At 35.7% G+C, this 25,620-nt stretch overlaps 2 protein-coding genes across 3 annotated transcripts; one reads left to right on the forward strand and one right to left on the reverse strand.

The window, feature by feature from the left end:
- The first annotated feature begins 482 nt into the window (after positions 1-482).
- LOC112508736 (ubiquitin carboxyl-terminal hydrolase 12-like) lies at positions 483-23,481 on the forward strand. Of its 2 annotated transcripts, none has more exons than XM_025113459.1 (32): positions 483-588; positions 949-1,018; positions 1,181-1,328; positions 1,451-1,608; positions 5,790-6,055; positions 6,134-6,352; positions 6,437-6,545; positions 6,619-6,734; positions 8,331-8,429; positions 9,672-9,781; positions 10,914-10,988; positions 12,047-12,125; positions 12,220-12,366; positions 12,446-12,526; positions 12,609-12,728; positions 13,464-13,586; positions 14,448-14,525; positions 14,649-14,737; positions 18,082-18,190; positions 18,282-18,350; positions 18,488-18,598; positions 19,210-19,265; positions 19,353-19,530; positions 19,753-19,854; positions 19,941-20,012; positions 20,222-20,287; positions 21,406-21,471; positions 21,764-21,847; positions 21,978-22,094; positions 22,203-22,277; positions 22,376-22,462; positions 22,993-23,481. In XM_025113459.1, the coding sequence occupies exons 1-32, from the start codon at positions 559-561 to the stop codon at positions 23,032-23,034; spliced, it is 3,351 nt and encodes a 1,116-aa protein (XP_024969227.1). In that variant the 5' UTR covers positions 483-558; the 3' UTR covers positions 23,035-23,481. The 2 variants fall into 2 exon arrangements, with proteins under 2 accessions (XP_024969227.1, XP_024969228.1); XM_025113460.1 differs by having other exon boundaries at positions 1,193-1,328.
- Positions 23,438-25,237, reverse strand: LOC112509190 (putative pentatricopeptide repeat-containing protein At1g12700, mitochondrial). The gene has a single exon (XM_025114045.1). The coding sequence runs from the start codon at positions 25,235-25,237 to the stop codon at positions 23,462-23,464; it is 1,776 nt and encodes a 591-aa protein (XP_024969813.1). The 3' UTR covers positions 23,438-23,461.
- Between the last annotated feature and the right edge of the window lie 383 nt (positions 25,238-25,620).

Genomic DNA, 25,620 nt, shown 5'->3' on the forward strand with positions numbered 1-25,620 from the left:
TAATAAGTTGTACTTACGCACAATCTACTTGTAATATTGAGTTTTAAGTAATATGCATTAATAAACAGTACTTTATGTATAAAAAATGATTTTTAAGAGTTTTTGTCAAATGTTTTATAATATAGTATAGATATATATATATTTTCAAAATTTTAAGAAATCTTCACCTTTATATTTTATTTAAAAATAAAAACGATTATCGCTTTTTCAAAAACACGTTAAACCATTTTATAACATCATTAAAAATAAAGAATAAAATAAAACATTAAAATCAAAATATATCTTGTCACATTAAACGATTTACTTCTCATCGTTTTAAAAAGGGAGAAACTATAGATTGGCGATAAGTTTGATGATGTTGGTATTTTCTATTATTACCCGTGATAACTTTGTACGTCGTTTCTCGGCCCGAAATTACCCTTCCGTGTTTCTAAACCCAGCCAAGACCCCCTTTATATTTTTCTCTATCGACCCACGTTTTCTACAGACCCCCCCTCAAAATTTCCTCCACCTCTTACCGTCAATTCGCTCACCAATTTCGGCCACCAATCTCCGCCGATGACTCTGATGACACCTCCTCCCATGGATGTAATTACAATTATCCATACTCATATACATACACGCATACACACACCCTGCATCTTTCTCACTCATTGACACACATGCACACGCAACACACATATATGGATGGTTATGTTTCTATATCTACTGTTTTAGCTATCGCTTGCTTCCTCATACTCACTTAATCGGCTTATCGAGTTGTGATCTCATAAACGATCTTTCTGAAAGATGTTAAATATGATGTTAAGTGGCTTCAATTTCTTGTTTTCTTTATTGCGCTTTTGGGGGAATTCTTGATTTCTAGGGTTTTGAATTCTGATTGATCCGGAACTTTTTAATAATTCTTATCAGATCCAATTCATTTGTTTATTGAATTTAATCTTGCAGGCAGAGGAGGACGAGATGCTAGTCCCACATTCCGATTTCGCTGCCACAGAAGGGCCTCAGCCAATGGAAGGTACTGCAGACTATGTTTTTCGATTCATTACCTTTCTTGATCTTTTTTGTGTGTATGTTGATGCCGGTGTCAGTATATGGAATTTGATACAATTGATTGCAATGCTGTTTTACTCTTTGCTCTTCAAACTTTCTTAACACGAGTGATACCAATTTTTGTCAGTTGCACCAGCAGAAGCTGCCAATTCTGTCGATGCACCAACTGTTGATGATCCACCATCAGCACGGTTTACATGGACCATAGAAAATTTTTCGAGGTTGAATGCCAAAAAGTTGTATTCTGACGTTTTCTTTGTCGGAGGTTATAAATGGTACGTTGATCTGAAGCCATCATCTTTGTCCTTTAAGATGGTGTGTTGTGTTTTCACTCTTAAGACATGACTGTGGTGATTGGCTTATGAGATTCTGTTTACATTGTGTTTTGCATGGGCAGGCGAGTGCTGATATTCCCAAAAGGAAACAATGTTGACCATCTGTCAATGTACCTTGATGTCGCTGACTCCTCAACGCTGCCATATGGCTGGAGTAGATATGCTCAATTCAGCTTAGCAGTGGTTAATCAAATTCATAACAAGTTTACCATTAGAAAAGGTAATTATTTTATCATACTTTTTCCTATAAAGTAAAATTCCATAGACAAAGGCTTTGAGATGGGATACCCTTTGTGTAGATGAACTATGAAACTGGAAAATAAAATATAAACCTGAAAGGTAGGAATTTGCCAATAACATGAAAAGATTAATTGGATAGAAAATCTTGAAAACACATTAAACATGTTATGGAAGTTTTGCATTCAAGTCTAACATAAATTCCACAATTCCAATTACTTTGCCCTGTCAATGTGCCAACTTATTCAATCATTCCTCTAATGACTGACCAGCTATAGTACTTAATCCCATGCTTAGAGATAAATCGACAATAGCTATGTGTCTCTTCAAATGGGTCTGCACAACATAGGAGAGAAATAATACTATGTTTACCGTCAGTTTTAAGTGATTCTTATATTGTTGGACATAATTCATTTTGAGTCACAAACGAACACGGAGTTTCTTACTGCCTGAATTACTAACATAATTTCCACAATTGGCGGAACGTCGTTGTGACTGATGTCATCTGTTGAGTCATGAAGTTTGATCCTTTTGTCTTATTGTGTTTTGTTTTTGTTTTTTAAATCTCAGTAGTTATTTATTTATTTTGCTGTCTTGGTGGTCATGACATTGCATGTCAATTAAACTTGTAGGCCGTTTTGTTTAGAAAAAAAGCATATGCTATGAAAGTTTTTGGTGCATTTTCACATGTCTGTCTTGGCATATACTTGTACTGCATGTTCTCTAGAATCCCTCTTCTCCAAAAGATCAGAGAAGAAGAATAAATTGGAAAAGACACATATTTATTTTCCATCTGGCTGATATTGCTGTAACATATGTTTAGCCGTTGCTCAGACAAGTGCTAAATTGACACCAAAGAAAATACTAGTTTCCACTGTCCCTGGCAGTCTTTTACGATGGGTAAATTCTCATTGTTTCTGTAGAAAATACGTACCATTTCATCGATCTTATATGCCTTGAAGTGCAAAATCTGCAAAAGCCAACTGTAATAAACAAAAGTGAGACCCTCTGTCTGGATAGAGGTGGATTGGGATGTTTACTACTATTTTTGATGCTCTCTGAATTATATCTATGATTGGCTTTAAATCGGGGATAGTCCATTATTCTCGTGGAATAGCATCTGAGCACAAATTGGATAAAACCATAAAGAAAACACATACTTTGATTAGCATGGGATAAATGATCTATGAACATCATAAACTTATAGAACTGAATAATTTATGACTTGGATACTCAATATCATGATGTGAGAAGAAGGTACTTTTGAGGGGCCCAACCGTCTAGTTTTCTTGGGCGATCGAACCTTCTGGTACTCTGCAACTTCTGTTGGGAGATATTGGCAATCATCTAGTTAGAGAGGTCGTCTTCTCTCATATGTCAAGACTGATTTTTGAATTGATAAGTATTGGGATGTCGAAGCTTCTTGACTATAGTTTTCGTTTGCTCATGGCATGCCATCTTGAAGCTATTCTGGCATTTTATAACATGTTGAGAAAAGGGAAGCTCTTGGTAGACTGGTCTTGCATGTGGAATATCTTAAATCATTTGACTTAGTTGTTGGTTGCTGCCAGATTAATTTGGGGATGGAGCTCTTTTTGTCTTGTTTATGATCTTGTGCGTCATGTTTACAGTGAGGGCCCTTTTTGCAACTTGTATAAGAGTCTAAAGTGGGAATTTAGTCATGAGAAGTATTTATGTTCTCATGATTCCATATATGTTTCAAGTTAAGCATCCCAACCGTTATAATCATTTTATAGGCTTGGTATGTCAATTATGTATGAGAAGAAAAAGAGTTAAAGAATAACTGTGTGTTGCTTCTGGTCATAAGGTATGAAAAGACTTTTGGCTACCGCTAAGAGACACCAAGTAATAATAAAATGGTGTCTCTTTATGATGTAATCGGATAATAAAATTATATAAGCCAATATTCGATGCTCGTATTTGGTTTTATGACAAGTGCTGGGATGGCATAGATTATTGTGGAGCTCTTTACGAATACTCTAGGTCATTGAAATTTGTAAACTGTTAGTTTTCTTCTTAAATAATGCATATCTATTTATGTTCAATACATACCTGCTCTGTTCGTAGATAAAATATTTTTCTGTGTATCCTGACACCACCATGATTGATATGCTGACGTTTCCATCCGTTGTCATCACTTGTCATTGCAGTACTTATTGTTTTCTTGATACAGATTATGGGTAGTTATTAGCACATAGGACATTTTGGGGGTTTTGGGGGGGGGGGGGGAGGGTAGTAGTCTTGTTAAGTAATTTACTTAGGTTGTTCAACACATCTTATATGTACATATATACATACATGTAATTGTAAATGTTTGTGTGTGTGTGTGTGTTTATACATCTCTATCTTTTGTATTTATACACTCTATTCTTTGTATTTATACATGTAGATATATATGTGAATTTGGTTTTTAATCATGTGTTCTTCTGAACTTAGTAAATCTTAAAAAAGATACCTGGTGTTAATATAAAATTGCATAGCTAGCGTAGATTAGGGGCTGCTGTTTTCTATTTCATTAAAAAAGGTGGTATTGGTATTTGAAATACATAAGAAGGACCTAAATGTATTTATAGACGTGTGTGCTTATACATTCCTATTGTTTGTATATATGCATGCAGAGATTTACATGTGTATGTATATATGGTTTTAATAATGTGCTTTGAACTCAGTAGATCTTAAAGAAGATACGCTGTGTTGATATAAAAAATAGCTAGCATGGATTTGGGGCTGGATTATTGACTCTATTTCTATAAAAAAGGATGATATTGGTATCTAGAATGCATAAAAAGGACCTAAATAGAATTAGGTAATAATATATATGAGAAAGAATGAGCAGGGTACCTAAATTTGCTGCTGATTTCTTCTTATTGACCAAGTCTAAATGATTTCCAAATTCATACAACAATTTTTAACCTTATCTTTTCTCTTGTTGTCTTCTATTTAGTTCCAAATTAAAAGATACTAACACCTTATTTGACCAAGAGTCACATTTCTTTTCTTTTTTTCCGTATCTTGATCTTCCTTGTAGAGCCTCTACCCTTGTCCCCTCTTTACTTGAACACCACCAACAGTAAAGATGATAGGAGCAAATTAAATTAGCATAAGATTGTTCCATTGTAATCTATGAAGATATAAACCCTAGTTTTCAACCAAATTCTACCGATAATTGTTTGCTTTTTTTTTCTACTCTATTTTTCTATGGAGTTGTATGTGTTTTTTTATTATATATAGAAATTGGGTGCTTCTTGTGTCCAAACACATCAAAACTTGGGTTCTGTGATTTGAAATATTGTGAGGAGAGGTTGGCGATATGAAAAATCAAACTATAATACATTTTGGAATGGATGGGCGACAAGTATTTGTATATTTTATTTATGGTAAAATATTGGGTGGTTCGTCGACTCTATGCAACCTAATATTTCTCTCACACGTCTGTTCTATTACAAGTTATCGAACCTCTGAATCTATGCACTCTTTTTTATTTGTGATTTCGTGGTTAGGCCTTGAATCTCGAAAAAAATACAGAAATAGGCGAAAAATTCGAATGAATAAATAATCAAAAATATTGTTTCCCTATATCTCAATTGGTCAAATTCGAAGCACATATCTCCTTTCRATGAATGCCCGGAAGAATTTAAATAATGAATATGAATATTATTCAGATTTTGAGACAAAAGAACTCCTTTTCTATCATTATATCAAAATAKCTTATATTTCGAAAAAATTTAACTGACTATGAGTAGTCAGGGATASAATAATTGAGGGAAATTTCTGAAGAATATTGTGAAAAATGAGTGGCAAAAAACAACTGGTGTTGAGAACAGCATCGAGCCTCCTTGAATCTCTTTAATAGTGTGTACACATAATATCATGTGTTCTTGTAAATAGCACAGGAAGTGACAACCTAAAATACAGACACACCCAGGTAATTAGTCAAATCATCCTGAGCTGAAAAATGAGATCAAATGGACTCCTCATATCAATTTATTTCAGGTTGCCTTTTGTAAGATGTAATTTGGTTTAGGCTTTATCATTTTGCTATGAAGAACTTAAAAGTATTCTTTCAGATGTTCATTTTGTTCCATCTGTTGTTCTTTTTTCTTCATCATTTGGCTTGTAATTTTGGCATCTTTTATCCTGCAGATACACAACATCAGTTCAATTCACGAGAAAGTGATTGGGGCTTCACTTCATTTATGCCTCTAAGTGACCTATATGACCCCAGTAGAGGTTATCTTCTGAATGATACATGCATAGTTGAAGCTGATGTTACAGTGCGGAAGGTTGTTGATTACTGGTCACATGATTCAAAGAAGGAGACTGGTTATGTTGGTCTTAAGAATCAAGGTGCTACCTGCTACATGAACTCCCTGCTTCAGACATTATACCATATCCCTTATTTTAGGAAGGTTGGTCTTTTTGGTACATCAGTCAATTTCGTTGATAACATTTAAAAGGAAATGCTTACATTTTACATTTTTGATCAGGCTGTGTATCATATGCCAACAACTGAAAATGATATGCCATCAGGGAGCATTCCTCTGGCTTTGCAGAGTTTATTTTATAAGCTTCAATACAGTGACACAAGTGTTGCCACGAAAGAGTTGACAAAGTCTTTTGGCTGGGATACATATGATTCTTTTATGCAGCATGATGTTCAAGAACTCAATCGGGTTCTCTGTGAGAAGCTTGAAGACAAAATGAAGGTATATGGTTCTTTTGTTATCATACTTGAATATTGCTACTTCTTGATGTTTCCTACTTATGTAACCCTTCATTTTACTGCACAGGGAACAGTTGTGGAGGGTACAATACAGCAATTATTTGAAGGACACCATATGAACTATATTGAATGCATAAACGTTGACTACAAATCAACAAGAAAGGAGTCTTTTTATGGTAGAAATGTCACTGAAGAATGACAATTATCATGTGAATCTTCAGTTTCTTACTAATCAATGTATTATGTCAGATCTTCAGCTTGATGTCAAAGGTTGCCGTGATGTGTATGCCTCTTTTGACAAGTACGTGGAAGTAGAACGGCTTGAAGGTGACAACAGATATCATGCTGAACAACTTGGGTTACAGGTTGGATGCACAATTTTCTGATATTTATTAATCTATTATTTGCAAGTTTCTAGTTTGGTGCTGGTTCTGAACCACAGACTGATTACTTTAAGATTCTGTGGAATGGGGAAATTGGATTTGCACTCCCTGGTATATGGCTATATTGCAATCTGTCACATAATTTCTTCATTATTAGCTCCAAAACAGCTACCCTTTCGTATACTCAGGTCGATTGCTGTTGGTTCCCAAAGGGGAAAATAGTTTTTTTGTGTAATTAATATTAAAAAACATAGGGGTATAAACACAAATAGCTTTGTTTCTAAAATAAAATACGTAGAAAGAGATTAACACACCACTAAACCTTCTCAGCCACCACACTAACACTCATGGCACAACCAGATCACCCGCTCACCACTGCTCTTGCACCCCTCCACCCCTAAAAACACTATCAATTACTGATGACTGATTTACACTTGAAGAAGTTCTCTATAATATGCTATAGACCCAATAATCTCTCAACATATATCTCCCATATATAATGTGATGGAGCCTGTGGTGGAAGTCGCCAATGATGGAGATCAGTTTGACCCATTGAAGTTGCAATCAGATACACTTGTTTATCATAATGTATTCTTCATAAAGTTGTAAATTTTGAAAAATTTCTTGTCTCAGTCTCTGCTTTTGTGCACAAGTCTTGAATCTTGATATAATTTTGAATTTTACATGTTTCTCTTTCATCTCCTTTTCAATGTACAATCAGAGTTCCAAGTTTTCAATCTCATATACGTCTTTTTTTCCCTCTCAACACAATCAGATGTCTGCTTGTATGCATGTGTATATGACGCGTTCTATTTGGTGTGAGAGGATCAAAATATAGCGACTGAAGGAGTGAAATTACGTAGTGGGTGGTTGTGGCTGTTTTGTTGCTTTTAGTCCTCCTTTACTGGAACTGTGAGATCTTGTGATGCGGGGTAGCGGTTATGTAGTTAGAGGGCTGTGTTTTGATGTGTGGTGGTGTTAAATTATCGCCTAAAAAGGAAGGGAAGGAGGTGGTGTTTTCAAAATTCTTTTCCTTTTTGGTAAATATGACTTGGGATATTTTTAAATTATACTTTTTCTTGAAAATATTATTAAATAACTTGATTTAATAAATTACCCGATAAATCTATAGTCACTTAAAACCATGTTGAAATATTGCTTCAAAAGCTTGAATTGACAATAGGGTTACTAACTCACTAGCAGGGTTAGCCAATATGCCTATTTGGATTGCAAATTGCAGTAAGGCCAAATACCAGAACGGTGTACGTGCGATTTTCCAGAAAAAAGATAATATGGCGCTTATTTGTGAGAGAGATATCCCAATAACTGAGAAGACCTATCTCACGTACAATAATTCACACTCAACTCAAATATTACATCAAATGAGTCAGAATAGCATGAAATGATACTGCAAAGAAGGTGCATTAACTTGACTTCTTGTTCAAATGTGACTTTAGCTATAAAATTTGACTGAAACTTAAGCCCTATGCTTAGGTGGCATTTTTTTTGTTTGAATTGAGTTTGATGTGTACTATTATCTTGGGCTTTACAAACAATCCTGTGAATATGGTCTTACAGGATGCAAAGAAGGGCGTCCTGTTCATTGATTTCCCCCCTGTTCTTCAACTCCAGTTGAAGCGTTTTGAATATGATTTCATGCGAGACACAATGGTGAAGGTCAGTCACTCATCATAGCAGCTTTACTCTGTTAGATATATTGCCTACATATGGCATGATCACTGTTTATATGAAGTGCTTTTATAGACTTTTGTAATGATGTTAATTTAAGTTTTTTTGCCCCTGATTGATGGCCACTCTTTTTATGACACACTTCCATCATCCGAAATTTTCTGTTCGCTTGTGCAATGTATTTATTTAGGTTTCCACAAAGTATTCCTTCTCGATGGTTAGCGGCTATATTAGGTGTAGTTTTCAACCTAACATTTTCCGTTACTTATGCGGTAGGTATCTTTAGACGCTATGATCGATGATATTTGCTTTCTCCAGCTGCACTTTTGGCTACCATGGTCATACAAATGTGATGTGTATGTACATGTTTTTAGTATATTTTCTCCATCCTAAGGTTGTCACTGCGGTTGCTTCATTTATTGGTCCTGTGCTCAAACTATGAAAGTCCTCTTCCCATACCCACATCCTTCCCAATGGTAAGAGTCCCAAAAAACTTGGTCCCATCTTTCAGAATCTCCAAGAAGTTTTTTTCTTTTGTGTGCACTTGACAGCTTGGTGCTTTTTTGGCCCATTGCATTCTGCCAGATTGTTATAAACTCTTCTTTGAATTTTCTTGTTTTAAGGGTCAATGTGCTGCTTCTGCCTCTCCTTCTCTTGCTCCTCTCTATCTATGAACCATTTTTAGACTCTTCTTTTCCCAGTTTCATTTATACGTTCATTAAAATAGTAGACCTATAAATCAACCATATATCTTATAAAACAAGATTTAAACAATAAAATCCACAACAAGAAAACACATATAACATGTAGTTTTACTCTACTTTTGTAGTACATTACTTTAAAGGTGTGAAATCAACTTCATTTGATTGAGTTGTGTTAAATTAAATCATCAAGTGAAGCATGTGCCTCCTTAAGAATATTTTCTGTTTTTCTTCTTCTGAGCCGTTGCTGCTTTGTTATCAAATTTTTTGTTTTGTCGGCCAGTGATGCTTTCCTCTCAGGAGTTGGATATAGATTGAATATACTATCATCTATCTACTGTTATGTTTATGTTCACAACTCCTAGATGTATTGACTTTGAATTTAATTCAACTTATGAGATTCTATTCAAATGGTGAACCATTTTTGCTTTGTCTCTGTTATTACAATGAGGATTGTTATAGCAGAAGGCTTATTGATGATCAGTCCTCTCATTTGTGATTTTCTATTTGAACCTATCTGGCTAACCAGATAAATGATCGCTACGAATTCCCCTTGCAACTTGATCTTGATAGAGAGGATGGGAAATATTTATCACCTCAGGCAGACAGAAGTGTTCGCAACCTTTACACTCTTCACAGGTATTATTATTTAATTGGATATTTCCTTCTGAATTTTGATACAAGTATTTGACCTCCGTTTACAAATCATTTTGTTTATGCTATATAACTATTGGCGTCTCTGAAGTTTCTAAAAAGCATGAGTCAAATCACATCTTTAAAGCTGTTTTAGAAAAGCAGTTAGTATTTTGAGTTGGTGAAAATCAGCATTAAAATAGAGAAGGCCGGTAGAGAAAGGTAGGGTTGCACACGAGTTGGTCCGAAAAAGCCTGGTCTGGCCAAAAGCTTGTCAACGTGGTCTAGGAAATAGCTGAACTGGTCCGGATCTGGCAAGGTAAATAAGGAACTCGGATCGGTCCAGAAAAAGTCCGGTCTGGGTCGTTACAAAAATAAATTAACGGATTTAAAAAAGTAAGTATAAAATCCGGACCAATCTTTATCTGGTCTGAACATAGACCAGTTTGGTTTATGAACATGTTGTGCTTCTCGAGGGTGCTTGAAAGCATGTTTGATGCTTATAATCAACTCGAGTGCTAAGTACTGATCTTAGCTGTATTATTCATTGTCTGTAACAGTTACAAATGCTGTTTTTTTTTTCCCCGAGGGAACAAGCCTCTCCTTTTGATGATTAAAAGTTACTTAAATTGCTTCTCTTCTGTCACATAAAGGGTTAGGGTAAAATACCAATTGCTATTTATGAGACATCTAGCAATTTACTTTCTCCAATGCTGGAAACCTGCTATGCACTGGATTGTAAACTGGAAAAGGGTTGGGGGATCTAAAAGATGAAAAATGTTTACTTTGAAAATAATTGAAATGCCAAGGCAGTAGGGAATAGCGCCTATCTCTCAGCATGTAATTCTGTGGTTTTTCATTTAAGGAGCAAGATTGTTTCCATGACCATCCTCTGTATGTTTGATGAATTCCATTGAACCAGCTTCATTCTGTTTTGTTGGTCCTATCATCTATATTTGAATTTTTTACTCTAAAATTTCCTTTCTTGAATACTGTTGATTTATTCCCCCAGTGATTTTTGTATCTGGCTGTTGATAGAAATAAGATTATCCCATATGACATTTTTCTCTCATATTTATGTTCTGCATTTTCTTAATACTAATTTTCTGATGATTTTGCAATATCACCTTTCATGCAGTGTATTGGTTCACAGCGGTGGGGTACATGGTGGACATTATTATGCCTATATCCGGCCAACCCTTTCAGATCAATGGTGTGAACTATCATAATTACTATTAATTTATGAGCTTGTGTTGTTTTCCACCTCAGTGTTGGTTTTTAATCTCCAAGTACCCACTTCTATGTTTCACTTACTCATTTTACATGCATGCTTTTTTATGAAGTTGGCTACATCTGCATGGAAGTGAAAGCGACAAAAATATTGTGTTTTGCATATTTTGCTTATTTGCAGACATGGACATTTTTGGTTATCCGCTTCCTATATACGATGTCATTTTTTGGTGGCATTTGCTGTTCTTTCTTGTTTCATCATGTCAAATGTGTTATGCCTCATTATTTTTTGTATTGGTTATCAATCTTGGCCTAATGTATGTGTATGCAAGTCCTTGAGGAGTATAGCACTCTGAATACCTTTAAGTAAGGCTTATTCACTTGAAGGTCAAAATGCATTAACATATACTAGAAACTAGTTAGTTACTGTTACTGGCAAAAAAAATTGTGCTTTATAAGAGATTCCCAACATATCATAAGATTCCCATTCTTGAAAATCCACACTTTTTGTGGACAATCAAGTGGCTGTACCAGCCAAAAGTCATCTATCCACAGCATTTGTGGTTTTTACCTGTTCAGGTTACTACAATCAGCGTAGTTATTTGAAGGGAGGACTTGAATACAGAAAAATCTTTCCATTCGTAAGTACGCAAGAGGGGTCTATGTTAACTAATATTTTCTCCACTTAATGGATAACCATTTGCTACCTTCGATGCAAAGCAAAGAGCCTTACCAGGGCTTGACATGCCACGAATGATAACAGGCTGATGACTCCCAAGAGCTCTTATCGACGGAGTCATTTGGCACTTAGATGAAAGAGTGGTCTTTCAGGATTGGTCGTTTTCGCTGACTAAGATGATAGGGGAATGGGAAGACAGCCTTGGATGCATTATTCCTTGCTTAGTATTAGTATCCAAATAGCTGTTAGCCTGTTACCCGAGACTGGTTTGTTTGTCTGATGTACTCTGACTTCATGTGCATTAGATCCCTGGCATGCCTCCGAGTTCGTTCATGGCATAACTGAAGTTTGTTTTACTGTAGGTTTAAATTTGATGATGAACGTGTAACCAAAGAAGACATGAAGAGGGCACTGGATGAACAGTATGGGGGCGAGGAGGAGGTGATTTAATAGATTACTTGTTATGATATATATAAATGTTGCTATACTGTTTTTATTAACTTCTTCTGATTTTATTTTTGTACTCATGTGACAGTTGCCTCAAGCAAATCCTGGGTTCAATAACTCTCCATTTAAATTTACAAAGTATTCAAATGCATATATGCTTGTGTATATACGTGAAAGTGACAAGGAGAAAATAATCTGTAACGTGGATGAGAAGGACATAGCAGAGCACCTAAGGGTAAAATATTTTATCTTTTGATATAGATTTTTTTCCTTGTACCCACAAACTATACTGAACTTGCTCCATCATCTTTCAGATAAGGTTGAAAAAAGAACAAGAAGAAAAGGAGCAAAAGAGAAAGGAGAAAGCAGAAGCACATTTATATACTATTATAAAGGTCAACTTTCTAAGTCCTGCTTGATTTACCATATCGTGTGCCAGAATCATTTTTGACTTGCCCAGTTATTTAACTTCATTAGGTTGCTCGAGATGAGGACCTCCGTGAACAGATAGGGAAGGATATATATTTTGATCTTGTGGATCATGACAAAGTTCGTAGCTTTCGCATCCAAAAACAAATATCTTTTGCGCTTTTCAAGGTAAGATATAAATTATTTTTTCTTTTTCCTTTCCTTTGAGTTTAGCTTTTTTAATTTTGCTCATAGCACATTCGATAGCTTTTTGGTTGCTAAAATCAGTACCAGTTACTGCATTGAAGTCTTTCTTGCATTGAACTGTCTCCTCTCTGATGTAGCAAACGAATGTAATGTTAAACTAGCTTGTGTTGGTATATTATATTATTTTCTAGAAATGATATAAATATAAATACTTTTTTGGTAATTCAATGATTCTTCAAAAAGTTACTTGGGATCTGTTTGTCAATAATATTCGGTCTGTGAGATTGTGACAGATGTAGCAAGCGTTGTGGCTTTACTATTGTCTTTGCAGTCTTGACTTTGTTTCATCTATGTTCTATTACTATAGCCAGAATGTAGGCCATATGATGCCATTAAAAGGATGCACAACTTCTAGCTAACACCTAAATTTTTAGGAAGTCGTGTTTAAGTATTTTAAACGCCACTTTCTCTCTTGAACCCATGCACAACCAACTATACTGCAAAACAGGTAAACTGGACAGTACCCTTTTGTAGTTTTTTTTTTCTTTTTCTATCAAATAATGATGGTGGGATTGTCTACTCAAGTGGTTTAGAGAATAGCACTTCTTTAGCCTTTTAGAAGATGGAACAACATAGGTTGAGCACGTTACAATTTTTGATACCATCATACGTACTTTTGTCTTAATAATTATTTTGCCGTATTCTCAAATTATTCAGGAGGATGTAGCTAAAGAATTGGGTATACCTGTGCAATACCAACGTTTCTGGCTATGGGCAAAGCGTCAAAATCACACTTATCGCCCGAATCGTCCATTGACGCCTCAAGAAGAAGCTCAGTCTGTATGTACTTATTAATTCTTGTGTTCCTTTGACTAAGTTATACATTTATTTTTTGTGTTTTAAATTACTGTTTCTAATGGCATACCAAGTTCACTACTAATTAGGTGTATGCATTACACTTTTAGAAATGTTAGTGGTAAGTATCCAGCTTTGCTCGTGTCCTTTAGTTGTGGGTAGTCCAATCGCATGGGGGACTACACACTTAATTGATATAAACTATAGCTGGATTTTATTCTTGTCAATTGCAACTTGATGAATACTGTAGAGTTTTTGAACCAGGAATTAGGAGAGAGAAGCTGGCTCTCAGACTTTTGTATTAAGTGCTTGCTTTTTTTCATTTTTGTTGTTTGATTAATATAAGGATTTTTTAGTTGGGTTGAAATTAGGGGATTGATGCATAAATATTTCTGTTATGGATCACATAATTGCCTGTAAAGTTATTCATCTTTGTTGGGTACCAGTCAGATACCGTATAGGGCCCATATACTGTCAATATAAAACAGCTGGCCCATTCCTCGTTGATGACATCTAAAAAGTTATTCTTCTTAAAAAAAGTGAAATTTAGCTATCATGTGAGAAGCGTTGAATCAGATGCATTCAATATGGCTAGAGTTTTTCATTCACTCGATGTTGGTGAAACATAAGACAACTAGATCTGTCAACTAAACTAGAAGTTAACAACAAAGCGTTTCCTGTAAGTTGTTTCTTTTTATGACCTGAAACTGCAGCCACAAGGCTCTGTAATGCCTGATTGGTAGATAGTGGAGGAAGCCCATGTATTTTTTTTCTGTTATGCCAGCCTCTCATTTTTGTCTGTTCAAAAATTTTCTGTACACATGCATAATGATATTGATGGTTTAGGTTGGGCATTTGAGAGAGGTATCAAATAAGGCAAACAACGCAGAGCTTAAGCTGTTTCTGGAAGTAGAACTTGGACAGGTAATATCTTATTGATGACATGTTTTCTTTCTGAACTGTTAGTGGATGATGATTCAACATCTCATTGTGTTGTAAAAGACGCTGTTTTCCTTGGAAGTATAACAACCAACCTTATCAATGTAGGATTTACGCCCAATTTCTCCACCTGAGAAGACTAAAGAGGAGATTCTACTTTTCTTCAAACTTTATGATCCTTTGAAGGAGGAACTTCGGTATCCTTTCTCCCTCTTCTCCTCTTTGGCGTTGAAGTATGTCTTTTTGTGATCTTCAAAATATCATTGCTACCTGCTGCAAAAAAATTGGTTGACTTGTTACTTTCATGTAACTTGAAAATCCTACCATCCGTTGACTTGGCATGATGTAAGGAAATTGACTTGAAAATCCTACCATGTCCATTGACTGTCCTTGAAAATTGTTTTATTGGTAATGATGGTAATGGGCAAATAGGCAATTTTATCATGAAAACTTTGCTAGAAAAATATTTGCAATTATTATGGGTTATCCGAAAGGGAAAAGTTCAAAAAGAACCCAACGAACTATCTCATTTTGCGTGATTATGTCCCTGAATTAAACTTTCTCATGTTGAATGATTAAGTCTATGAACTATTTTTTTTGAATGAAAAACCATTAAACTTTCTTTTTTTGAATGAACAAGCCATTAAACTTTCTCTTTTTGATTGATTAAGTCCCTAAACATTTTTTAATTAAATAAACCATTGCACTTTTAAAAATTGGTTACCTTCATCCTTTTAACACAAAAAAGTTACATTAACCGACTAGTAAAAATTCGATGTTTTATTTATTTTAAAAAAAAAGTCAGGGTCTTAAGCATTCAAAATGTGAAAGTTTAGTGGTTTTTTCATTCAGAATAATAGTCCAGGGACTTGATCATTCAAAATGAGAAAGTTCAATGGTTTTTTATTCAAAAAAATACATTAGGGACTAAACCATTCACAATTAGGGGTGCACAAAAAACCGTCAACCGGCAAAACCCGCCCAACCCAACCCGCTAACAACCCAATTAAACCCAACCCGCCAAACCGCTAACCCGCCAATTAGGAGGGTTGAAATTGGCTCAACCCGCCCAACCCGTCGCTAGTATATAATTTTTATAAAATTTTATTTATATATATATGTTTATTATGTATATATATTAATAATGTATAAATTTTATATAAATTTTTTTATTGATATTATGTTTTGTTTCATTTTAGCTAAACGTATAGGTTACCAAAAGAGATTCACGATCAAAGAATGATGACACATAATCTAATTAATAAGAAAAAATATTGGATTTTTTTGGCAGCAACAACAAATTGATATGTTGTAGAATATGAATGATATTGATAGATATTTGATGGACGAATCTATCAATCTAAATACCTCGTCATTTTATGTTGTACTTTTGTGGAAAGAAAATGCATAGTTATAACATTTCACTACAACAATATTAGATCTTATAGGATGCCTAAAATGTCTAAGCGTCCTAATATGATACTTTATAGGACGAAACAAAAAAATGTCTTATCTAAAAGAGTTACAATATGTTTATAGGATGATTTTGGATGTCTTGACAAATTCTTTGACGCTTTTAAAATAAAGTGTCGTATTAGTTATTTTATACGACAGACTTAAAAAAATTTCATATGAACATAGGTGTCCTATAAATAGATGAGTTTACGAGACACCTCAAAATGTTTCTATAAAATAACTAATACGACATTTTATTTAAGGATCATTATAAAACACTTGTTGGAACATCCAAAAACGTCCTATAAACCTATTGTAACCTTTTTTAGATATGACACTTTATAGTATGGTTTATAAACTTAAGTTTTATGAATTAGTTCATTCGTCAAATTATGTAACTACTAACCCGCCAACCCAACCCAACCCAACCCAACCCGCCTCAACCCACAAGGGTTGGGTTGGGTTATACTTTTGAATGGGTTGGGTTGGGTTGAGATTTTTTCAAACTGTCATAATTGGGTTGGGTTGTAAAAATGTTGTAAACTGCCAACCTAACCCGTGCACACCCCCTATTCAAAATGAGAAAGTTTGTTGGGTTTTTTTGGACTTTTCCCTTATCCAAAAAGGAAAGTGTGGCAATTTATTATCTTTCTTATATTGTGTTATCCACCTCAATACTCGGCCGTAGTCTGTAGTATCATGTTTTGCTTCTCATTTTCATTTATGTTGTTCCATTTCTTCTATTTCCTTTCCTTTCACTGTATTTTGTAGATTAAGGTTTATCAGCATATGTGTGAGGACACACTGTGTCTTAAGAACAAAAGTGAGTGTATATCTTACACAAACAAGTTGAATGATCTTCCAAAGAATAACATATGTAACAAGTCCATAGGAGTTGTTGGAGATGCAGGATTAGGGAAACAAACTAGGTGTAGGGACCTATAGCTATATGTCTCCTCAACAAAGACCCAATCAGCATTCTTCCATCTTGCAGATGTGGCATCCCTCTCTCAGATGGCGTAATTCTTTTTGTTTTTCAACCACCTTATAATCTCTTAACTTTTTTTACTCCCACCCATAAGAGGGCAAAAGAATTAGGCCAATGTGCATGTCTGGTGCTCTGAGAGAACGGTGGCAGTGTCTTAGTCTAATTGAATTGTAGAACTTAGCTGAAAGCACAAATCCAAGAATTTGTTCTGAACCAAACTATCAATCTATGAACAAACAGATCACAAAGGCAATTGAGTCGGCTGAATGATTAATTGAAAGGTAAACATGGAACATCTAGCATTCGAGAGGCTAGTCTCTCCTATCCAAACAAACCTATAATTTTCTGCATACTCTACTCCCCCCCTCTAAACCCTATTTATAATACCAATTTATTTAACATTACCCAGTTACCCCTTCTATCCCCCTTCCAGAAAAAACAAGCATAATATTGGGCTTGGGCCTGTAGATTGATGCATGACAGAATCTTCGCATCAGTTCTCTGAATCTGTTCCTAAAGATGCTTCAGACTGAGGACACTTTGATTTTCTTCTCAAGCCTCAAGGAGTCTATCATGGGTCAATGTTGAAACAAATGGTTGATGAGGTGTGTCCTATTGCATCTGTGAAGGGTCATTGCTTTTAGCCATTGGGGAAGGAGACCAGCTTAAAGAAGATAGGGGTTCAATTTATACCGAAGAGAGCATATAAAAACCATGCAGGTATTCAGGCACATTGGAGAGTATGGAGTTGGACCAGGGTTATAGAGGACCAGTAGTCGACCAATTCCGATTGCTATGAAATAACATATATGGTCGTGATGAAGAGTAGATGGGTGGAATTTTGATGTGTATTTGTGACAGCTGACAAGTATTACCAACTAACTGTTCTTCCCTCAACCAACATGGAAACATGCCCCTTGGATCAAACCTAAAGACAGACCAAGTGACTAGTAAATTTACATGGCCAAAAAGTGCAAAGAAAGTTTATTCATGTGGCAAATTGCCAGTCACAACCTCAAATGTTCCTGAAACTGATTTATCATTATAATCATTTATATCATGTTGGAGCAGCAAACCTGAAACTCTTTTACATGGCAGGTATGTTGGGCGGCTCTTTGTGAAGGGTACCGGAAAGCCAATAGAAATACTGGCAAGGCTGAATGAACTGGCTGGCTTTGCACCTGATGAAGAAATCGAACTATTTGAGGTTCCCCTTTCATATATCTTTTCTCCTGTTGAAAGTTTATATTCTCATGAATCTTTTAGATTGTTGCCTTCATATTCTCCCTTGCATTCAGGAAATTAAGTTTGAACCCAATGTTATGTGTGAACACATCGACAAGAAGCTAACTTTTCGGGGTAGTCAGGTATATGTTCTAAGGCAGTGCCGGCACTTTTATGATTAACTATTGCTATTCTTTGATATCATTATTCTACTCTCACTTTCATCAACTGTTGGCATTATCTGATTAGAAGCATGTTTCTGGTTTGTATGGTTTTATAGCTTGAAGACGGGGACATCATTTGCTTTCAGAAACCCCTTAAGGCTGAAAACACTGAAACATGTCGCTATCCCGATGTTCCGGCTTTTCTGGAGTATGTTCACAATCGTCAGGTATGCCATCAACCATGATACTTTTGTTGAACTCCTGCCTGAGATGATGGGTACTATCCATGATTTGGTTTTCACTAGCATGTGGCACGCTAAGTAATGCAAATTACGAAGATAAGCAACTGAACAGACTGCCTAAACCTACATGTGCCTCATATTGGGTAACATTGTAGTGGTTGGTGGTATAACATGAAAGTGGTGGAAGATATAGTTTAAAAATGAGTTCATATAAATTTTCTTGTTAAGGCTTTCGTCTCACCGCTTGTAAAGTTCTTCCTTTGACATATTTTTTTTTATATCTTTTATTTGTTTCTCTGGTTGTATAACATGAAAAGAGGAAGACATAGTTTAAAAATGAGGTTATACAACTGGTCTTGTAAGTATATAATATTTATATACGATGAATACTCATGCACACTCAACTTTGATGAGGTTTGAAACCTTAACCTCCAGGGAGGTTGGGCTCTACTGGTAACCCAGATATCGCTGGGTCAATGACCCTTTGGCAGTTTATACAAATGTTCTTGTTGAAGCTTGTGTCTTACCGCTTGTGAAATTCTTTTTTTTATACTCTTTTCTTTTTGTTGCATTACCTAATGCTGGATGGTTCATAGGTTGTACGTTTTCGTGCGCTGGAGAAGCCCAAGGAGGATGAGTTCTCTCTTGAATTGTGAGTTCCTGGATGTTCTGGCCTTCGAATTCATCAACTTGATCTCAGTTTTTGTTCACATGGTTTACTGATCTTCTTGCATTACAGATCAAAACTTAACAATTATGACGATGTTGTTGAAAGACTTGCTCACCATCTACACTTAGATGATCCATCTAAAATCAGGCTTACATCTCACAACTGCTACTCTCAGCAACCTAAACCACAGCCAATCAAGTATCGTGGAGTGGAACATTTGTCAGACATGCTGGCCCACTACAATCAGGTTATTCATTGTTATTCATGTGATCAACGTCATACCTCTTAACTCTTGTAACTTATTTATATATGCTTTCCAATAGATGAATCCGTTGAAACGTTTACTGGCCTTCGTTTCCTTGTAAGACCCACATATAAACATGTAGGGTGGAAACTTGGTGACTTTCATATTAGAGTCTTGGTACATGCACCTATGTTTAGTTTGTCTTTTTGCTTTTGTTTTGCACAGACTTCAGATATTTTGTATTATGAAGTACTGGATATCCCTCTGCCAGAACTGCAAGGCCTGAAAACTCTGAAAGTTGCCTTCCATCATGCTACTAAAGATGAAGTAAGTGCTGAGTTGCTGCTGTATCTCTTTCTGTTTATGTTTTGAACTTATCTTTTTGTTGACATGTTCTTTTAACTGATTGTTAGGTGGTAATACATACCATTAGATTGCCAAAGCAAAGCACAGTGGGGGATGTGATTAGTGACCTTAAGACAAAGGTAAGTGAACTTATTTTGGGTTGTAATTGACCATATCTCTTGTTAAACATGGTATTGTTCATACTGTACTTTATTATTTTACTATATCACATGTGTTTTGGACCCTAATTTGTATCATGTGGTACTCATCTGTTCCCATTTTTATGTGGTACTCATCTGTTCACATTTTTATAAAGATCTATGGTTAACTGTTAAGTGTTGTGGAATAGGTTGAGTTGTCTCATCGAGATGCAGAACTTCGACTACTTGAGGTTTTCTACCACAAAATTTACAAGGTACAGGATGTTTCCAATTTTTTTGGTATACTTAATAGAGTATGGCTGGATCATTAAAAGGCAAAAGCATTATGGTTCATATGACGAAAGCGGTATATACATGGAAATTAGTTTAGCTTTTATGTTACCCTGTAATCTGTGTCTATTTCAGTGTTTCTTGGAACTGTATAACTTTTTATGCCTATTTTCTGCTGTTTACAAGACTGTGGGGAAGGGGGTGGTAGCACATAGAACATCTTCCATATGCACAACTACAGAATTTGTCACCTAATTTCATTCACATACCTACACATGCATTCAGTCAATCATCCAGCTTGTCTCCCTATGTATATTTGACGCAAGTATAATATCCTTGAACTGCAGCTTCTTAAATTTTGTTATTACAGCACCCAATGGGGAACATGTCTTGGTGATTAGGATAAGTGTAGATTTGTCCAAAAATGTTAGTCTTCTGAAATTCCTTCTTTATTTATAAGGTGGACTCTTCTTTTTTAGTACCGGGGGAGAATTATCTATTGTATGTGTCATGACACAGAAATACTATGCAGTGCTCTTGGTCATCATCCAAGGAAGGTGGATTTGTTCCTTTTCCAAATCACACCCTAAATATTTTGGGCTTGATTCTCCTCGACTGGTTCAGCTATAGAAGATTTTTAATGATTAAAATAATTTATCTGGCCAATCAAGAGAACCCACAGTTAGCACTGTAAAGTAGCAAATATGGGTCTTTCAGTTACAATTGCAATGATTGGATGCTGCGACCAAAGAGTTCCTAGTTGTGTAGGTGTACCTGAGTTCATTCAGTGCCATAGAAGTTTTCAGAGAACGGGCCAAATTGCATGAACTTGTTTCTTTATTTGATAGTTATTCGAAAAATGTCATGCTTCTATTTCTTATTTATCAATGTGCAGTGTAATTGAAATTCCTTCAGTCTTCCTTTTCATGTGCTTTTTGTTAGTTTGGTGGGACCAGGGATTCTGACATGAACTAAAAAGAATACAACCTCTTTCGTTGTCTTCTGAACCTTCTGGGTTTTTCCCATTTAATCAGAGGTGCCTTTGGAGTCTTCCGGGTGTATGTGATTTACGTTGCTTCTAAACTTGTTGCCATATGTGCAGATTTTCCCCCTGAATGAAAAAATCGAGAATATTAATGACCAATACTGGACATTACGTGCTGAGGAGGTATGTGCTAAATGATATGCCTTACTATGTTTGTCATATATATGTGATTTCAAATATATTTGTATTTTTTTTCTTTTTTCGGGTTATTCCCATGGTCGACACTCATGTAGTTTGCATAACATCTGCGACATAAATTGCTCATTCTTCATTCATGTCCTTTTGTACAGAACTCATGCATAGCTGGCCTTCCATATTTGCTTTAATACCTACCAAATCCCGACTTGTGTGTTTAGAGTTTTTGTTGTCAGAATGATAGTTTTCTGTAAGTATTCTGAGATTTATTTTCTTACAGGTTCCAGAAGAAGAAAAGGACCTGGGTCCTCAGGACCGTCTAATTCATGTTTATCATTTTATGAAAGACACTGTTCAGAACCAGGTGCTTTGCGTTATGGCTAAGAATTTTATTATTTTCCAGTTGCTTTATATATATTTATATATATATATATATATATATATATATATATCGTATTGTAGCTTGTAATACTAACATTTACATATATGTGCAGCAAGTCCAGAACTTTGGGGAACCATTCTTTCTCGTCATTCGTGAGGGTGAGACATTAGCTGAAGTTAAAATAAGGATCCAGAAGAAGTTACAGGTTCCAGATGAAGAGTTTTTAAAGGTATGTTGTTCTTTTATTGACGTATAATGGACACTTCTGTCATGTGGGGCATTTTTACCGATCTCGTTCTTACTTCATGCTTCAATTTTGAAACTCACAATGCATCAGTGGAAGTTTGCATTTCTGTCATTGGGGCGTCCCACATACCTTCAGGACTCTGATATTGTCTCGAGTCGTTTTCAGGTCCGTAAAGTTTCTCTTTCTAGTAAAACGGTTGCATAATTTGTTAGCAGTAGAAATATGTATGTTGAAATTGATGTATATGGTCCTTCTGGTTTCAGAGAAGAGATGTTTATGGTGCTTGGGAACAATATTTGGGATTGGAGCACTGTGACAATTCACCCAAGAGGTCATATGCTGCGAATCAGGTACAACATGACTGCTTTCTATATTTGCCTTTTTTTGTGTCAGTATAGTTGCACATTAACAAAAACTTTATATAGAATACATTAAGGAGTTGGGTTTTGGTGAGAAGGGATGTTACGGTGAGAAGCGTAAGAAAAAATCTTCACCTTTGGGTCAATCCTAATTGAATGTCAACACTAATGAGGTGCACCGAGATGCACCAGATCAATTCCCTTCTAAAGCGTAATTCATGGGTGGGCATGAGATTAAAAGTGGTCAAGATTCAAGGGTTCATATCTATTCTTACACTTCTCACAATAATTTCCCTTCTCGCACGATCCTTCGCCATACATTAAGATGGTATTATATATCACAAAAATTATTACAATGGTAAACATTTTTTGATTTTATTGGCAAATGGAAATTACAATTTCTGTTATTGTTGCAAAGATGTAAACAAAAAACTAAAAGAGTAGGTGTATATTTCAGAATGAAATGCAACCGTTGGCAACGAATACTTGTAATCTTGATGGAGTATTATTGGCTTTTGCAGAACCGTCACACATTCGAGAAACCAGTTAGAATTTACAACTAGTAAGAGAATAAGGTCAGCCGAAGCTACACTGCAAGTTGAGTTGGCCAAGTTATGACCTCTGGGAATGCATGGGGGTGTGGCTTTCTGGGGAAGCATCAAAATGAACCTAGCAGCAAGAGAATGCAAGCATTCATCATCATCATCCTTCTGGTAGATGTGTAATTCTTTGTGAAAAAAGGTAGCAGCAATCATATATACTCTTTGTTTGTTTGTTTGTGTAGCATCCTCCTTCGGGTGATGTAGTTTTTTAGGTGTTATCTTCCATTCGAGTGTACCCTAGTAGAACATGCATCATAAGATTTTGTTTCTGAGTCAGTCAGTCAGTCAGTGTTGTATAGAGGTATAGTTTGTGTTCTTCAACTTCCATTCTCATTTCAGACCATTCTACATTTGTGATTCTATTATACAAAAAATAGAGATGAGATTTCTACCTGCAAAGCATCTGCAGAACTGACCCATCCAAGTTTTTATCATTTAACAAAATCTCAACTGTCGATGCATCAGCTGAAAACCCCTTGCCAACCATTTTGTGTAGAAATTCGATTGCCCTCGAAACATCATCATTAAGAACAAGACCTTGAATGATTATGTTGTATGTACAGCCGTCTGGCATGCAACCACAACTCCCTTTTGCCATTTCCTGAAACAGGAAGATTGCTTCATTATAGAGCCCTCCCTTGAAAAGGCCAGCTATCAAGATATTGTATATACGAGTGTTTGGATGGATTCCTTTGCTTGGAAGATTATGGAACAAGTCTTTTGCAGATTCAAGTTTCCGAGCTTTGCACAAGCCATCGATGAGAATGCCATAAACCACGACATCGAGATCCAACTTGGCGTCTTCCATGGCTCGAAACAACTTCATTGCTTTCTTATGATAATTATTTTTAAACAGACCATCTAACAGGATCGAGTATGTGACAAGATCTGGGTCTTGTCCGTACGATTCCATTTTCTTCAACAGCTCCATAGCAACACCCGGCTGCCGGCTAAGACAGAACCCTTGAATTAAGGTGGTGTATGTGATGGTATTAGCAACTAGGTGTTGTTGGGACATTTCGTCAAACACCTTTAGTGCATCGTCTGTCCTCTGTTTTTTACAGTATCCGTTGATCAAGATGTTATATGTATGCACATTTGGCTCACACTCATTGCTAATCATCAAATCTACTACATTCTTTGCCTCGTGCATTCTACCTTGCAAACAATACCCATCAACCAACGTGCTGTAAGTGATGACATCGGGCTTCACCCCTTTTCCGATCATCAACTCGACCATTTTAGCAGCTTTCTCGACCTCCCCTTCTTTACAAAGTGCATCAATCAAGGTAGTATATGTTTTTACATCTGGATTCACCATCTCATTGAACAACTCCATGCCCTCTTTCCACCTATTCGTATTGCAGAAACCACGGATCAGTGAGTTGTACATGACCACATTCGTTTTCAAACCTCCACGAATCAACTTTTCAAAGAGTCGAAAAGCTTCAGTGACCATTCCATCCTTGCAAAGACTATCAATGATCATGCTATATGCAACATCACCAACTTCCATTCTTCTCTTCTCCATCTTCTTGACCAATTCAATTGCAGCATTGGTGTTTCCCATTTTACACAACCCATTGATTATTGTCCCACAAGTAATCGAATTGGGTTGAATCCCTCGTACCACCATTTCCTTAAACAACTCCACAGCCAAACCCATCCGGTTTCCACCAATCAAACCCTTAATCAAAGTAGTAAACAAAGCAACATCGAGTTCATAACCAAGTTTCAAGACTCGACCAAGGACAGAGAAACCCAAATCGACCCGATTCAAGTGACAGTAACAGTTGATCAAAATACTCAAGATATGAACATCAGGGTCATAGATTTCTAGAAATTCCATTTGTTCAACCAGAGATATTGCAGCCTCGTAGTGTTCCATTTTCACAATGGCTACCACTAGCTGGGTGAAGTAGGATAAAGAAGGCATTGGTCGCATCTGAATCATTTCATCGAACAGGACGAGTGCATCATCAACGCTTTTGAATCCAATTCTGCATTGATTCCTTACGAATTTGTTGAATCTTGCTCGGCTTTTGATGAAATTTGAGGGCTTATTGCTGTTGATGATGGGAGTATCAGCAAAAGCTCTCGATTTGTTGCAACGAACGAAAAGATTCCAGTATAGCGAGCTTTGAGAAACTCCAAATTTCATCATTTCTTAGCGTTAAGAGAATCCAAATCGATCTTTCGCATGAACAAATTTTACTGAATTAAAAGTATTTTTTTTTGGGCTTCTAAATACGGGAACCAATTTTAAGTGATCCAGAGATAATTTTTAATAAATCATAAAACAACGCTCAATTCTTTCCTAAACTCGACTCCAAAGAATGATTAAATTATATATATACTAGAAGATTACTCGTGCAATACAACAAGAAAGATCTCGATTTTAATGTTTTATTTTATTATTTGTCTCTGTTGATGTCATAATACGATTTTATGTGTTTTTGAGAAAACAATAATGATTTTATTTTTGAATAAAATATAAATTTGAAGATATCATAAAAATTTGTATAAAAAAAATATATCAATGTTAAT

Source organism: Cynara cardunculus, assembly GCF_001531365.2.
Source record: "Cynara cardunculus var. scolymus isolate 2C chromosome LG 3, CcrdV1, whole genome shotgun sequence".
Taxonomy (NCBI): Eukaryota; Viridiplantae; Streptophyta; class Magnoliopsida; order Asterales; family Asteraceae; genus Cynara; species Cynara cardunculus.